This window comes from Malus sylvestris, chromosome 2 (assembly GCF_916048215.2).
Source record: "Malus sylvestris chromosome 2, drMalSylv7.2, whole genome shotgun sequence".
In the NCBI taxonomy this organism is placed as follows: Eukaryota; Viridiplantae; Streptophyta; class Magnoliopsida; order Rosales; family Rosaceae; genus Malus; species Malus sylvestris.
This window is the reverse complement of record NC_062261.1, coordinates 29,400,094-29,416,736: the sequence shown is the minus strand read 5'-3', so window position 1 is coordinate 29,416,736 and position 16,643 is coordinate 29,400,094. Positions and strand designations below refer to the sequence as shown.

At 38.1% G+C, this 16,643-nt stretch overlaps 2 protein-coding genes across 5 annotated transcripts; one reads left to right on the top strand and one right to left on the bottom strand.

Annotated features, from left to right (window-relative positions):
• Positions 1 to 2,051: 2,051 nt before the first annotated feature.
• Positions 2,052 to 7,342, top strand: LOC126587983 (NAC domain-containing protein 78-like). Of its 3 annotated transcripts, none has more exons than XM_050253118.1 (6): positions 2,052 to 2,502; positions 2,608 to 2,885; positions 2,980 to 3,204; positions 5,719 to 6,306; positions 6,388 to 6,541; positions 6,681 to 7,342. In XM_050253118.1, exons 1-6 carry the CDS (start codon positions 2,337 to 2,339, stop codon positions 7,091 to 7,093), a joined length of 1,824 nt encoding a protein of 607 aa, XP_050109075.1. In that variant the 5' UTR covers positions 2,052 to 2,336; the 3' UTR covers positions 7,094 to 7,342. The 3 variants fall into 3 exon arrangements, with proteins under 3 accessions (XP_050109075.1, XP_050109058.1, XP_050109065.1); XM_050253101.1 differs by having other exon boundaries at positions 2,053 to 2,502; positions 2,977 to 3,204; XM_050253108.1 differs by having other exon boundaries at positions 2,055 to 2,502; positions 2,977 to 3,204; positions 6,391 to 6,541.
• Positions 7,343 to 7,750: 408 nt separating this feature from the next.
• On the bottom strand, positions 7,751 to 13,583 carry LOC126588000 (malate dehydrogenase [NADP], chloroplastic). 2 transcript variants are annotated; one of them, XM_050253133.1, is made up of 14 exons: positions 13,564 to 13,583; positions 13,006 to 13,132; positions 12,404 to 12,490; positions 10,870 to 10,954; positions 10,048 to 10,229; positions 9,873 to 9,943; positions 9,680 to 9,770; positions 9,501 to 9,575; positions 9,316 to 9,417; positions 9,107 to 9,229; positions 8,664 to 8,732; positions 8,512 to 8,580; positions 8,337 to 8,390; positions 7,751 to 8,247 (listed from the first exon to the last, which is right to left on the bottom strand). In XM_050253133.1, the coding sequence occupies exons 1-14, from the start codon at positions 13,566 to 13,568 to the stop codon at positions 8,194 to 8,196; spliced, it is 1,194 nt and encodes a 397-aa protein (XP_050109090.1). In that variant the 5' UTR covers positions 13,569 to 13,583; the 3' UTR covers positions 7,751 to 8,193. The 2 variants fall into 2 exon arrangements, with proteins under 2 accessions (XP_050109090.1, XP_050109086.1); XM_050253129.1 differs by lacking the exon at positions 13,564 to 13,583 and adding an exon at positions 13,201 to 13,518 and having other exon boundaries at positions 13,006 to 13,102.
• Between the last annotated feature and the right edge of the window lie 3,060 nt (positions 13,584 to 16,643).

The window sequence follows — 16,643 nt, the reverse complement described above, 5'->3', positions numbered from 1 at the left end:
AACTAAGCTAATCAGTTAAGTAAAAATCAGGAGTGCAGATCTTCTGCACCGAAAATCATATGTGGCCTCTCATTGGCTTCCCTCAAAATTTACACTTGTCCCTCAATTGATTCAATATAACACTGTTAACTATCCAAATAAAAACTCTGAAACAAAAAAAAGGAAAATAGCAGCCCATTACCCAGTCTTCACCTACAAAGATAGAATCCCACATCAACAACGAAAAGAGGTCAAACCATATGGAAATTGGATGATTGTGATAAACTATTTAAGATGTATATGTACTAGAAAAGTAATTAAAAGAAATTTTAAGAGATAATTAGATAATAAAAACTCATCCCTCATATTAAAAAGGAGGTGCCAAATGAAGCACCTAACAAATTGAAAAGCAAAAGCATGAAGAAACAGCTCTGACCGTTTGTTCAAGCTCTTGACCTCCTCTTTTGTCATTTGCCCTCCAAGCCCAGTAGCTCCAGCTTTTGGAATGTAAAGAGAATGCAGGAATGTAAAGAGAAAACTTGTTATGAAATGGTCATATGGAATTTGTAAGCATACTTTGGCTATCAGTAAAGTCCACACCTGAGTGACTACAACCAACGTAGACTGAGAAAAGAATAATGGGTTGACCTCTCCAGATACTATTCGATAAATTTCACCAAATCGTCAGACATTATCGTGGTTAATTGGAAATGCAAAATAAAATTAATAGAGTTTAGTAGATCTAAAGCATATTGATTCAGTAAACATAAGCTAGTTAGTAGTAAATTTGATTACTTTCGAGTGTACCAGAGAGAGAATACAAAGCAATGACTGCACAAGGTTACGTGAAATTGAATCACCTATAAAGGCCCGTGATTTGATCCTCAAGGACTACACCAAACAAAAACACTGAAACAGGGGCATAAATAAAATAAAATACTTACAATTGTCATGTGTTTGGGAGTTATTTCCAGGAAAATCAACAATTTTAGAGTTTTGAATTTGAACAAGAAGTAAAGAAGAATCACAAACAGAAGAGGAGGAGGATTCTGTTTCTTGCACCTCTTCCTAAAGTCTACATCATCATTCAAGGCGGTTAAAAGATCCTAATACCTTTCAAAAACATCAAGCTCAGACTCTTCCTCTGAAGGAGACATTAAATCATCAATGAAAAATCCAAGATCCCAAAAAGCTCAAATCTAAATAATATAGCATAATTGTGGTACCTCTAATGGCAGGTCGGGGACCGTCCCGGACATCTCGAACTTCTCCTCGGCCTTGACCCCATCATGGATTGAAAGGGTGGCATTACTGTCGTTGTCGACATTATATAATAAATGTCATCAGTGACTGGGTTTAATAAATGCATACCCAAAGCTTGGGCTTCGCTTCCCATGACGGAGGAAGAGGTGGATCTTGATATGGAAAATTACCTGATGAATGGGAGAATCTGGAATCAAGTCATATGGGATCTTGTTGATTTAATAGAGAAAAAGATCGGTGACTGGTTCATGAAATGAGAAAATAGCTGAGAGAAAATTAATATCATATCCATAGAATCTTGTAGAAACTGTACAAAGGCTTTCTCTCTTCATCTGGAATGAAACAAACTAAATAAACGGAGCAACGTTTGCCGTTAAGGGTTAAATTAGAAATTCGTGCTTGGGCCAATCTTTCTTGGACTCATTTAATGTTGGACTTTGTCCTAATCATTAAATAAAATTATAATGTGGTTTTTGGTTAAGATTTAAAGTTTTGGAGCCCTTATAATTAGTTTTCATTTTTTAATTTCCTATACATTTAGGGGTACGCTATCCACACATTTATCAAAGAGTATGAGAAGTAAAATTGGATGTGTGGATATCACACTCCTACATTTATCTTGTATAATACCGTACGTCACCGGTTCCAGTGTTCCCCAAGTAAGTTGACGGATGCAGTTACATCAGCCCCATATCGAATCAACACCCACGCCACGTGGGACCTCTGCAGCCTGCCACATCGGTTACCTTGCGATGCCGGTAACAGGGACATAAAATGACCTGCCTGTGACCCAAAACAAATCACCTCCATATCTTCGGGGAAAACTTCCCTGCGGGACTAATGCCGCTATATATCTCTACCAAAACGACACGCCGGGTCGCACTTTCCCACACCTACCCAATGGCTCCTCTACTGTCCTCCTTCGTTGCCAACGATCAGCTCTCCGATTTCGATTCAATCCAATCCCTAATCTAACCCTAGTTCCCAATTCCCGATTCCCGTTTCTCAGTTCTTTCGATTCCATTCTGTTTTGAAACCCTAACAAAAACATTTCAATTTTTTTCCTTCTTTTTCTTCCTGGATTTGATTAATCCATGGCTCGCGGCAAAGAGAATTCACTCGCTCCTGGGTTCCGATTCCACCCAACCGATGAAGAACTAGTCTGGTACTATCTGAAGCGCAAGGTCTCCGGCAAGAACTTCCGATTCGACCCCATCTCGGTCGTCGACATCTACAAGACTGAGCCTTGGGACCTCCCTGGTTAAAAATCTTAACCCCTTTATGCTTTAAATATATGTACACATACATATACACGTGTATCATTTGTGAATTTTTTTGTTGGGTTATTGTTTTTCGGTTTACTAGGCAAGTCGAAGCTGAAGACTAGGGACTTGGAGTGGTACTTTTTCAGTTTTCTGGATAAGAAGTATGGGAATTCGTCTAGGACGAATCGGGCTACTGAAAAAGGGTACTGGAAGACTACGGGTAAGGACCGTCCGGTTAAACATAATTCCCGGGATGTTGGGATGAAGAAGACGCTGGTTTTCCATAGCGGGCGAGCCCCCTCCGGTGCCAGAACCAATTGGGTTATGCATGAGTATCGCCTTTCCAATGAGGAATTGGAGAAAGCTGGAATTCAACAGGTTTGGATTTTTGTTGACGTTGCTATTGTTCTGTTGGCATTTTATGATGTTGGGATTGATTGTTGGGTTTTGTTGTGGCGGATGGGTTCAGAAGGATCCGTATGTGCTTTGTAGGATATTCCAGAAGAGTGGCACGGGACCGAAGAATGGGGAGAAGTATGGCGCACCGGTTATGGAGGAGGAATGGGACGATGATGACGTGACTTGTGTACCTGGTGAGGAGGCGGCTGCTGATGTAGTGGCACTCAGCGAGGAGCCACATGTGGAAGCAATTGGTGTCAACGATGGGGCTTATGTTGAAGCATTTGACCTTGATCAGGTTCTTAATTCATTCAGCTTTTCATTTCATGTCCTGTAGTCGACGAATTGTCTGATATGGGGATGGGTAGATTTGGCTAGAATGTCTTACATATAAAGATAACTGTCCACTTGTGGGAAACCTACCGATGTGTTATGATAAGTCAAAAGTAGATATGTTGACTGTGTCCGGTTATTGGAGTTTAGGCCAAGTGAATTTAACTTGAATCTGGCTGTGTACATGACCATGTTGAAGGGTCGTTGGTTGTAGATTTGCATTTATAGGCAGCCCAATGTCGGCAAATGAAGTTGTTATTCCCCTTTGATTTAGGTGTTTAGTGGTATTTTTTTTGGGGTAAAGAAACGATTATATTAAGATCAAAGGAAACAGCAAAGAGTATGGGGGTATGTTACTAATATGAGAGTATCTTATTATGTGTTCGTATCACATTTAGATTTCACCCCTTATGCAGAAGAATAACTAATAAGGCTGCTATAGTTACTCAAATAGGATTTTTTTCTTATGGTTGATTATGATGCTGCTCTTCTTTTGTTCTGGATAAGCTTCAGAGCAACTACGTCATTAGCACTCCCAACTTCTTTTTCTTATCAGAATTTTGGTCATCTTTTTTTTTTTTCAACTTTATTAAGGTTGAAACTTGGTTAGAGTTTATCCATCTGCAGTAGCTGTCAGCCTTACATACTTTGTTTAAATTTTAGTTGCATTCTTAAATTTATCTGGAATGCAATACCCTGCCTTTTCTGTCACAAAAAGTTTTCCTCTGTGGAACTTGGCTTATGTAGTTGTGAAATCATGTATTGCATTTTATATATTCATTCAAAGAGCATCATCAATGTGTGTAACAGTCTAACCTAGAATACTGAAACAGGTAATGTTCACTCACAGCAGAACATTCCATCAAAGGAACTTTAAATGCAGTATTACAAGTTAATGTTGCATTGATATTACTTGAATAATCACCATACCTTGATGTGTTATAATTTTTTATGGACTACAATTTTCTAAAAGTTGGTAGAATCTTGGTGTCCTTTTAAAATGGATCTGGATGATCTTCGTTGACAAAGAGTTCCAAATGGTGTGTTTTAGAGGGACATTTTTTTGGGTATTTGCCTGTTGTCTCCCCATCCCTCACTCTCCCTCTCTCCCTGATGCTCCATCACTCTACCTCAACCCCGTATTGTTGCAATCTGACCTGGAGATTTGTTAATTATTGATGATATCTCCTCTAACCTATTAGATGTCCCCTTATTCTAAGTTCAATGCACGCTGTAATTTTTGTCTGTTATTGTCACGTGATACTCTTAACTAGTTCATAGATCTTATCCTCAACAGGGACAAATTGAAATTTGGACGACATCGTAGAATAACGTAATGAATTTCAAAGTATTCTTGGTCCTGGCCGGTGCCATGAAAAGCATCTTCGTGTTGGGTTTTTGGCTCAAAATTAGGATGATGCAATAAATTAGGTTTGTGTTACCTATTTGGTTTTGGTGTCCTATTTGGGTTTGGTTTTGACTTCTTAGTTAGTTTCCTTGGTGAAGAGATTTTGTTAATTACCTATTTGATTAGGATTTGGATTTATTTCCTATTAGGATTCCTATTGTAACCTAAGTCCTATGCACTATAAATAGGACCTTAGGGTTAGTGTATTTAGTGTGGCTCATTCGTGTGGCAATTTGGTGAGAGTCAATTTGTGAGTTTGTAAGTTAGAGAGCAATTTGGGAGAATCTTCTCCGTTAGGTTTGAGTTCTCTACTCATTTGGTTTAGGGTTTGTAATTTGTGGGATTTGGGTTGTGAGAGTTTAAACACTCTTTTGTAATTTCCGTTTGTTTAGTGAAATTCCTCGCCGTGCTTCGCCCGTGGAGTAGGCTTTACGCCGAACCACGTAAATCTCTTGTGTCAGTTTGAGATTGTTTGTTTTAGCTTTCGCCTACGACATTGATATTTGGTACTTTGTTATAATTCGCTTCCGTTTGCGCATAAAAGTACAACACTTCGAACTAAAGGAACTGAGTTGATGCTGTAGTTGAGAGATTGAAAAGATCTTTGTGATCTAGAATAATGCATTACTCATGATAGAAAATATCAAGATGATTAATCTTTACATCTGAACCTTTATACGACGGCAAAGTAGAAATGAAAACTTCTGCTACCTTTTTCCATCTGTTCATGGGCATCTCCATCATCTTGATCTTATTCGTTCTATTTTACACATTCTTTGCATATGATCTAATTTTTTATATTAAATTACTATATTTATGCACATATTACTCAACTATTTAATTTAAAGAGGGTTTAATTGACGTTCACCATCTTTGGTTGACAATAGGGTTTTCATAAATAGTAGCATATAGATTGATTAGGTATATAAATATATTATATGGCAGGGGCCTCCATTTTCTGTCAGTTTAGTCTTTGATTCACCTTTGTAGTATTTCACATGATCTACTAGGTCATGCTTTGATATTGTACAGTTATAAATACTTTTTATTTATAAAATCTTTCTTTCCCAGAATCTTGACACAGGAATTCCATCTGAAAGTGCACCTCCTCCATCGAACTTCTATTATGGGGAGACGAGCCACTACATTGAGCATTCTGGGGACTTTGTTGAAGATGATACAAAGGCTGTGATAGGCACTGGGGAAACTTTGGAATACCGTGGAGACCAGATGTTCTTTAACTACCCAGAGCATCATGAGATGGTTGGAAATCCAGTAAAAAATGAATATATGACCTCACAAAGTCCTGAGGACCTAAAGTTTGTTGACTTGCCAGAGCACTATGAGGCTGATGCAAAATCAGTCAAAGATGAATGCTTTCTTGAACCAAGCGATGATGCAAATCCAGCTGTTGTCAATTACTCACTTAATGAACCGTATTTGAATGCTACGGAGAATACGCCAATTGGTGATGGGTTATTCCTTGAAGCTAATGATCTTTCAAATCCAGTCGAGTCAACTGCAGGTTTTGACATGCTTGATGAGTACCTTACATACTTTGATGCCAATGATGACATCTCTCAGTATATTGATTTCGATTCATGTGGAATGATGGGGGTTGAAAACTATGTTCCTGACGAAGCTCCAGCTGACCAGAAGGTACAAGCTTCTCAAGTTTCATTTTCCTTTTGTATTTCTGGATTTTAAGTAGCATCTTTCATTTGATAAACTGTTGTATAGCAGCTTGTGAATGGTGAGACCGAGCCACAACCAATGGGAGGTGAACATGTACAACCAGAGCCACAGCCATTGGGAGGCGAACATCTTGTACAACCAGTGGATACTGATGATGCATCTTCGTCAAAGAAAACGGCGGAGTTCAAGTTTGAGTCAGGTATAGTATCTTATTTCAGCTATCAAAGGTGCTATCATACCCCAATTAGTAACTTATCCTTTAGATTAGTAACTTTCTGTTGCTGTCAATGGCTGTCTTTATCTCACCTTCTGGTTTGTGTGCGATTTTCGTGGTGCAGATGGTAACTACCCCTTCATCAAAAAGGCAAGTCACATGATGTTGGGCAGCATACCTGCTCCACCTGCATTTGCTTCGGAGTTCCCTGGTAAAGAGGCAATGCGTAGGTTAAATTCTGGTGCAGCATCTTCCAGTTCGGTTCATGTCACTGCTGCCATGATTAGAATTAGAGACATAACTTCAAGTGACAACAGGATGGACTGGTCTTTTGGAAAGGATGGGGTTGTCAACCTTGTCTTTTCTGTTCAGCTGTCACAGGATGACGGAAACTCTGGCAATCTGGTGCCAGTTGGTGGCTCACTCTCTGGAAAGACGGGATGTGTGGTGATGCGGGGCTGGTTTTTGTTTATGTTTTTCTGGGTCCTATTTCTTTCCATGAGTTTAAAAATCGGGAGCTATATCTGTACCAGGTGATTCTTCTACACTAAAGGTGGTCTTCGAGCCTATCTCAGGATCTTGTAGTGAGCTTCCCTTAGTGATTAGGGGAAGAAGCATGTTCTTGCAGACCATATTTTAGTTAATTGGTACACTGACCGCTGAACTAATTATTTATACAAACCGTTTGCATAAGATTGCGTAACGTGCATGTTCTATTTTGAATAACTATATACTGAATGAATGTAAAACTGAATTTTTGTTTCAGTAAATTATTTGATTGTAATATTTTTGTTCTGTTACTATTTTGTTTTTGTTGAAGCATTGCCAAAGTATAATGTAGGGTTGATTTTACAACAGTTTTGCTTAATTTACTGTCAATCTGAAAATTCAGCAGAAATGCTTGCATGGCTTGAGAACATGTGGACTTTTGGAGCGACTCTGGAATGGATGCATTAGGCTTACTAGTTGTTTGCCTGTTTGTATTATAACACGTGGATTAGTAACAACACGTGGTCGGTGTGAATCACTCTAGCGTGATAATCTGCGGTCTTAGTGAGCAGCGTGGAAGTGACAAAAGAAGCCACTTTAGCAGGTTTGAAGTTTGCATCTTTCTCGTGCCAAACCAAGGCTTGGTAATATTGTAGCTTTCATATATATCGGACATGCTCCTGTAACATCGAAACATTGAAATCGTGAAGAGAGATTGTTTTCTAATTGAGAGACTGCAAAGTGTTGTCTCATGTCGGAAAGTTAAAGAGACCTTATATGTGGTTTATGAGTGGTTGGACAACTTCTACCGCCAATTGCTTTCAAGGCGGTGGAAGCTCAACTTCCACCTTTCTTCGGTGGAAGTGTTACTTCGTATGTAACAAATAATGCACATTTTTTCGATCAAGGAAATAAGAATTGCAAAGGATATGAGGTAATCAGAACATTATATCATTTCTGGATTTACAGCTAGGCTGCGCAGCAGAAACTTATTACAACCTCAAAATTTAACAAATGGCTTGTACATTACTCCCTCAGGTTTATTTTCATGCTCTTACTACATAAATAATGCTGTATTATTTGCCTCATCTGCTCTGTGTGGTATTCTTCGTAAAAGTTGTCGCGACGTGGAATTTGTCTGCCGGGGATTACATCTCTCCAGGAAGCATAGTATCCTCGGGTAAATCACACACAGCGATACCCTGGAAAGGAATGAACATGGAGATTAAGATGCACCGGTGATATCAAGTATCAACACAAGGTAGAAATAGTGTAAGAACAATAAACGTACCTGCCCGGTAAGGTGAGCGACGCATCTTTTCTCAGCTAGTAACTCAGCTTCGCTCTGAAAGATTAATGGCATCAAACGAGACAATTAGTCCAAATCTACTACGAAGTCGACACTAGTTCATTCAACCGTATTTACAGCACACGACTAATTTCTGTATCCAGTCAGCAATGCATACCTTTGCTATTCGCTTGCGAAGATAGTCATCAAATTGTATGTCCTTCACAAGTTCATAGTCGCCGTCTCCCTGAAGAGTGCGACTAACTTATTAGAAGTGCCTATATCACAAACGTAAACACTCGGAAAGGAAAATCTCTTGTATAAACTTACTTTAGATCTGCATGGCATGCTGAACACTAAATCCTCTGCTATACCGTAGGGATTTCCATTTGTGTAAACCTACAACGGGATGGTACACAAGACACGAAGATCAAATCATCACGAACTTTTGTGGCATTGAAGCAACGCAGAAGAATTGAAAATTCACATTTATGATGTTCGAGGGTAGTTTAATATCGATCTGGGGCATTTTATACGCGCGCAATAATATGCAGAAACTTTCTGTAGCAACCAAAAGTATAGAAGGAAACAGAAAGAAAATTCAACTTAATTCCTTTTGTTTCTCTGAGATTTGGGCATCAAAGTCATCTGTTTCTCCAAAGAAATGAAGTATGTAGAGTTCTGATCATTTGGCTTCTCAAGATGGTCTGGTTCTTACAGGAGACGGACAGTCTTACATACTATGCATTCATATCAAACAAACACAAACTTACTGCAGATGAAAACCAATCGCCCTCAGGGGTAGGAGTAACCAAAGACTTCATGGCATCTGCAATTGACACGGCAGTTGATGCAGCTGACGATCTTCCCCATTTTTTTATAAGCACCCCTCCTCTCTGCGAATTGGATAGTATTTGAAAATGAGGAGCAGATATGGTATTAGAGACACTGTCGAATTATAGATATATATGTTCCATCTTACCTTCTGGATACTTTCGGTAAACTCTTCCTCTAACCATTTGTGATCCTTGATGACCTCTTTGACAGGCAAGCCATTAATTGTAGCATTTAAGAAGTCCGGCACCTGATAAGAATTACGCAATTCTTCTTCAAAACGAGAAGCTAGCGAAAATCATCCATGCTTTTACAAAAGAATGATTAAATGACCTGGGTGGTTGAGTGGTTTCCCCAGATGGTCACGTTTGACACTTTATCATAGAAGACGCCTGCTTTGAGGGCTAGCTGAATAAATCATAAGCCAACTATGTTAAATGATTATTCCTTTTGATCATGTCCTAGTATCGATTATCAACTATTTTACTAGTGTTTGAGAGGTATATATGTACCTGACATTTTGCTCTATTTTCATCGAGCCGTGTCAAAGCATGAAAATTCTTTGCAGGTATGTTTGGAGCATTTTTCAAACAGATGAGTGCACTACATCAGGAAGAATATAAGTAACAGTGACGGGCATGTGTCCGCTACCTGTGCATCCTTCTATCCCAAACAATTGAAAAGATGCAGAAGACTATTACTTACTTTGTGTTACAAGGGTTTCCAACTACTATCACTTTGACATTACGTGATGCAACAGCATTAAGAGCTTTTCCCTGATTTTTGAAACAAATCATATATGATCAGAAACTGTCAAGCCACTTGTGTTACTGTGTACGCACAAGAGGCATGTGTGATATCATATAAAATCTAACAGAACCTGCTCGACGAAAATCTGCCCATTCAGATCCAACAAGCCTGCTCTTTCCATTCCAGGACCTCGAGGCTTCGCTCCTATTAAAAGAGCCCATTCTGCATCTTGGAAAACCTCATATGGATCAATGCCAATGCTCACCTCCCGCAGCAACGGAAATAGGGAATCCTCCAATTCCATAGCAACTCCTGAACTCAGAAACTGTCCTCTTAAATAGCCGTATATATACATAATTTAGAAGGGTTCACTTTTGGTGAACACATTAACTTACTGAATTCAAAACTTGTGCAACTCCAATAGATACATCATTCACTAATTAACTTTTCTTCCACTGTAATTCTAGCTGACTGCCTTTCTAACATCGCTAAATGTAGATATTAGCTTTCTCACTGCAGAAACACTGGCACCCCCTCAACTAGGGGGTGCCCTTGTATCTGGCACTGGCATTGATAAAATATAATCTGCAATGTATTCGGTCCAAAGACAGGACAATATCTGGATGCTGAACCTTCTTCCTCAAGTGAGACAAGACGCAATTGACATTGTTCAGTTCCACTTGTAAACATAGGGTCTTTAGTAGTATTTAGGAACAGGGAAATCTCAGATTTTGCGGACCGACTTAACTTTAATCCTTCTAGTTTTCAGATACTTAGGAAGTCAACAATGCGATTCCTTGATTTGTGTGAGTAACAACTACTACGGGTAGAAATCTATGAGGGGTTGCAAAGTTATGTTTACTAATACTATTATTTGCGTAGGCGATATAAAAATGCTGGTTGTACTGCACATTTATGTAAATCTATTACTGTGTCTATGTCAGAACGATACCTTCAAGAGCTTGGAGGGACCTTTCAGATCCCAATAGTTTCAATGCAATAGGTTGGTCTGGCCCAAAAACCTCGCCTGACGCTAGCTGGACAATAAGAAAGCATGTTGAAAATATTGAAAATAAGTTTACTGCAATAGTGAAAAAGCGATTATATTATAAAGGGTGACTTTGGATGCGGTCCCTATTTATCAATGTTCTTTGATTGAAACCTTGTTGGTTCTCGATTTTTGATTGAAGTCCCTGAAATTAATGCAATAATGCATTTCTATATAGGTTATTAAGATTTTAAATTAAAATTTGATATTTGTAGTTATTTATGTTAATGAGATTTTAAATAAAATTCATAATTTGTTGAAAATATTAAAATAAATTATACTTTAAATAAAACCCATGATTTGTCATTACTTATATTAATGACATTTTACATACAAAAAATTGGTAATTTTTATACGATGCATTTTACATACAAAAAGTTGATACATTTTATATAAAAAAAGGTGATACGTTTTATATAATGGGTACATTTCATATAAAAAAAAAACAATGGGTACATTTTACACAAAAGAGATGGTACTTACAAAAAAAAAAAAAAATTGGGTACATTTTACATATAACAAAGTGGTACCTTTTTAAAGACAAATGAGTACACTATTAATAAATTATGGGTACAAATAAAAGGTCAAAAAAAATATGAGTACAAATAAAAGTTTGAAAAATATGGACCAAAAAAAAAATTAATATATGGGTACAAACTAAAACTGAATAGAAAATTGGCACAATTTAAAAAAAAAAAAGTAGCAAATTAAAATGGGTACAAACTAAAAATAAAAATATATGATGCAATATTTAGCCATAAATATAAATATATCAAATGTAACGTTCAAACACTAAATGAATAATTTAGAAATAAAATTTAATTATCTTCATATGTAAAATATTTTATTATTGAAATAATTAATGATGTTTATTAAACCTAAGGGACCTTGATTAAAATTTGAAAAGGAATAAGGTTTCAATCAATAGAGTTGAAAAAAGAGGGATGAAAACCTAATTTCTCCTATAAAGGGAACTAGAGAGGGACAGAACTTTTTTTTCTCTTCTATGCTCACACACACTAGCATAACAAGTAAAGGCTACACGCTAGTCGGTAACGGAATCGAGATACAACCAAAGGACTGCTTAGCAAATGAAAGCACACTCCAGTTTCTTGTCAGTTGAGAGTACTACATGCTAGGGCTTGTTTTACACTCTTTACAAGCTCTATTTTCCAGTTTAACCTGATATGGTTTAGATTGTTACAGGTTATCGGAAAGATTGTGATCTAAGATTAAGATAACATGTAGGGATGGTTTGCAAGACCCAACGGGAATATGACTTCTAATTACAGGTACAGAAATATAATGTTTCGAAAGTATTAACAGGGATTAACTGCAAGTTTAATAGGTAATTGGTAGTCAATAAGTTCCAAAAAGCAAAGCCACCATTAAAGAAAAGGAAAAGGTGCAAGATGTTTGGGATGCAAGAAAGACTTACTTTAAAGAGTAGATGATTAGATATCATCCCAGCTGCACCTGAGACTGCAATATTAATTAATTTCTTCCATGATTTTGTCTCTTCTTCCTGTGAATTTTGGACCTCATTAGATACACTACTTAAATAATTATAAGATAAACTGGAGGTCAATAATCAGATATGCTCTCTCTCTCTCTCTCTCTCTCTCTCTCTCTCTTACACACACACACATATTACAAACCAAAATCGAGTTTGGATCATTTAAAACTGCTTGTATCTTCAGCAGAAAGTCATTAACAAGAAGCAAAAACATAAACCAAAATCGACGGTTTTTGTCTGATTCACTGTTTATGCAACAGAAATTGTAAAACATAGATTACAAGGCATAACAAATGAGTCTTATGTAAAAACTAGAAAACAAAATACAGAAAATTTTACTGATTAGTATTTGGCAGAGAAAGTCCCAAGTATACTAGAGCGACTAACTCGACTAGAAAAATTGACAGACACCATATGAGAACTTACTCAAGCTCCAGAGTTATGCCTACTAAGACAAGGTGCAAACCCCAGAAGTCTATAGCAAAATCTGTATAAACCCAGATAACAAAAAGAAGAAAGCTTACAGCTATGAGATCATAGGTGAGGCAGAACACGCCGAAGCACTCTGCCTTGCTCTTCGGGTCTTGGGTTTTTTCTGGAGCAGCTGGAGCTTGAACTTGACTGAAATTACGAGTAATAAGACTACTACTACTACCAGAAAACAAAAAACAGAAGAGAAAATGTTGGAGATATATTAATGTAAAGAAATTAAAGCTCACTTGGGTGCAACAGAGCAACAGATTCTGGAATTTCGAGTGTGATGGAGGGGCCGAAAAGTGAGACGGCTGTGAGAGTGGAGATGGGTCGATAAGGATGAGAGCTGGGAAGACTGAAAAAGGCGGGTCTTGGTGTATGAAGGTTTTGATAGCTCAGCTACTGCCATGGTGATGGTGTGGTGGCAGAGAGAGAGAGAGAGGAAAAGGAGTTTCGAAGGGAAGGTGTGTTTGAAGACAGAGACAGGGACTGGTTTGGAGGGAGGGAGATGAAGATGAAGGAAGGGAGAGAGAGATGGCGTTAGTTGGAAAAAGATGGATTTTGAAATATCAGTATAAGGCCATGCAAATGACACTTGTCAATACTACCTCATCCATAACGCAAAATCACTGTTCCTTTTCACTTTAGATTGAGCGTCTCTGTAATTTGGCGGCCAGGAAGGATATTCAGTTAAGCAATTATTCAATGTTAAAATTGAATCAAACGGTTAACTCTTCCTTTGTTGCCATTTGATATGAAAATATGAATCGAATGGAACATTACAATATAATTAGGTTGAGATTGGGAGCTTCGACTTGTCAGTATTTAGTACTATTCTCCAAGATGGATTTATTTTCTAATGAAAAAAATTGCCTTTCTTAAATTTTATAAAGAGTTCCGTTAGAGCAACTCCACCCTTGGAGCCCTTCCCCTTGGCAATCCACTATTGAATCCACCCTATTGAACAGTAACTGCCTTTAATGAATAGTAACTACCATTAATGAATAGTAATTACATTTTGCATCTCCACCCTTGGAGCCCTCCCCCCTGGCAATAGGTAATAAAATAGTAGTTTTTTTTGTTTGTTTAAATAATATAAAATAAAAAAACACAGGGAAATGGGCAGTAGGGCCTTGGGCTGACACAAAAAACAATAAAAAAATGTCTTGGCCCTCGGGCTGCAGGCCTGTCAACAATCCACTCCCCTTGTGCTCGGGCTCCCACCCTCACTCGGGCCCTCCATGGCTGGAGAAGAATCAACTGGCCCTCGGGCCCCTTCCTGCAGCCCGTCCCCCGAGCAAATGAGAAGGCTGGAATTGCTCTTAGTGACACTAGGAAGTACTTAGTACTATTCTCATTTGACAATTAGATATTTGTAATGATTGTTAGATTGTGATTGTGCCATTTTCTAAAGGCTGCATTTAGTATGCGAAAATTAATCATTAGTTATTGATTTCTCATGTATTTTCTTAAGGAAAGGGAAATGCAAATTCCTTTCTCATGTTATAATAGGCGTTTTCAATTGCCATATTTGTCATGAAAATATATCAATTAATGCTAAAATCAGTTCTCAAGCCTGGATTTTGCCAAATATGTGAAAGACAACACTTTTATTCACCAGAATTTTTTTAGTGTTTTAAGAATAAGGTCCGGTATATTGTCACTTAGTATTACGGTCTAGTGGTATTCCTCTCTATTAGTAAGCTAGAGATCTTAAGTTCGATTCTCGTAAAAGGCGAATTTGAACCATATTATTGTTAGCCCACTATGAGGCTAAGCCCACTTCCTCATTCCCTTAATGTAGATAATATCGTTTGTTAAAAAAAGAATAAGGTCCGGTATATTAAATGTTATAATACAATTGGTTGTGTTGTGGCCAATTTATCTGACAAGGGAGAGAGGGTGCATGACAAAGAGAGAGAGAGAGAGAGAGTGGAGAAAGAGGGTGCACGACAAAGAGAGAGAGAGAGAGAGTGGAGAAAGTGTAGGGATTTCTCTGTGTATGAGATGTTGTTATCCCCCACACATAGTACCTTTATTTATAATAGTAAAAAGGAGAAGATTATTTGTCCTCCGAGTAAATACAATCCTAGCAGGGAATGAAAAACTAGTAACCAAATCTATTTAGAACTTACACAATCACACTTTAAATCAATATCTATAACATGTTGGAATTTTTTTAAGTTTACAACTAGTTGTATTATTACACTAGGTATACTGAGTCATGTTCTTAACATACTGAAAAAAATCTCTCTCCATTCACCAACTCTATTTCCTGCATACCGAACGTAACCAAAGAGTCACTTGTACTTAATTCCATGAAATTTTGATGGTTGTGTTCACAACTTAATTAGGACAATCTGTAGCTGGTATTATTATTCAACTCAAATTGAATAGCAAAAATTGCTGGAGCCATTTCGTTTGCTATTACTTCTGTGACTGAAGTAGATGTACTGTTAAAGGATATCAAAAGTTTGATGATATGGTGGTTCAGGTTGTTTGGATTAAAACTTGACTTTGGGCTCAAGAAAGGAGTTGGCCCAAAAGGAGGCCTGAAGGGATAGATAATCAAGGCCCGGCCGAGGCCTAGGAAGGCAGAAAAGGGCCTGCCCAAGGACCAAGTGGTATAGACTGACCAGCTACACAGCCCATAAAGCACTTTATGGTGGCATTACATGTAAATAGCTGATGAGTCATCACCCTCAAACCGCATTCGGGCAAGGCTGCTGCTACAAGAGGCCAAACCGAGTTGTCTATAAAAGGAGAAAGAGAAGACAGGAATAAGGACACTCAATCAAACAAACAAATGCAAGCACAAACTCTGCTCAAAGTCAGATTTGCCTTCAAAACGAAGCTGTAGTCAGCCTAAGCCTTCATCCCATTCGGGACAAGCCTTTATCCCCCGCGGGATAACCTTTTCTTCAAACCTTTGTAATAGCTCTGCTACCTTGTTCGAACTTGTTGTAGTATCGATTCACTTTTTGTATCTCCCTCTCCCCCTCTCTCCCTCTAAGCTTTCAGACCTTTGACAAAACTACAAAGATAGGGACCTGCAAGAAGATCAGCCTTAACTGATAAGGTTTAACCTTGTCCGACCTTCTTTGCTTTGTCTTTGTCTTTTCATTCTTTAAGCCTAGCAATATGTTGTATACTTCCAATTATATGCAAGTTATTTCTAGCAAAATAATGATGAAAAGGCTTTCTCAGTATTTGGATCCGATTTGAATATATCTTCAGTGTTCAAACCAGATCCAAGTCCTAAGCCCTCGGGCATGTAAATCTGATCAGTTTAAAAGTCCTTGGCCTCAAGGCATAAAAAAGAACTTTATGTGGACTTAACCCATCCACGATAGTCCTTGATAAACAAGAAGTCCGAAGTTACTTGGGGCGCAAATAATCGACCTACGTCTTGGTTTTGTTTCTATTATATTATGATTATCATAGAACGCTCAAGTATGGAATGGATTCTGATAGGAAGCCTCAAGGCCTACACCTAAGGCCCCACAAAGGCACCTATTTGGATTCATTCCGTTATGTGGTCTAGACTGTTCGAGTATAAGAACGAACTCTAATGGAAGCCTCAAGGTCTACACCTAAGGCCCCTCAAAGGCACCTATTTGGGTTCGCTCTACCTCTCGGACTCGGGTAATCAGAAGTATAACAGTTAGAAGACTCCTGCAATCATGAG

Coding starts and splice junctions, on each gene's coding strand:
- LOC126588000 (XM_050253129.1), bottom strand. CDS start 13,364: ATGGCAGTAGCTGAGCTATCAAAACCTTCATACACCAAGACCCGCCTT. Junction 10,955..12,403: donor CTAATCATCTACTCTTTAAA/GTAAGTCTTTCT, acceptor CTTATTGTCCAG/CTAGCGTCAGGCGAGGTTTT. Junction 9,418..9,500: donor GAAACCACTCAACCACCCAG/GTCATTTAATCA, acceptor AATTCTTATCAG/GTGCCGGACTTCTTAAATGC.
- LOC126587983 (XM_050253101.1), top strand. CDS start 2,337: ATGGCTCGCGGCAAAGAGAATTCACTCGCTCCTGGGTTCCGATTCCAC. Junction 6,307..6,387: donor AAGCTCCAGCTGACCAGAAG/GTACAAGCTTCT, acceptor ACTGTTGTATAG/CAGCTTGTGAATGGTGAGAC. Junction 6,542..6,680: donor GGAGTTCAAGTTTGAGTCAG/GTATAGTATCTT, acceptor TTCGTGGTGCAG/ATGGTAACTACCCCTTCATC.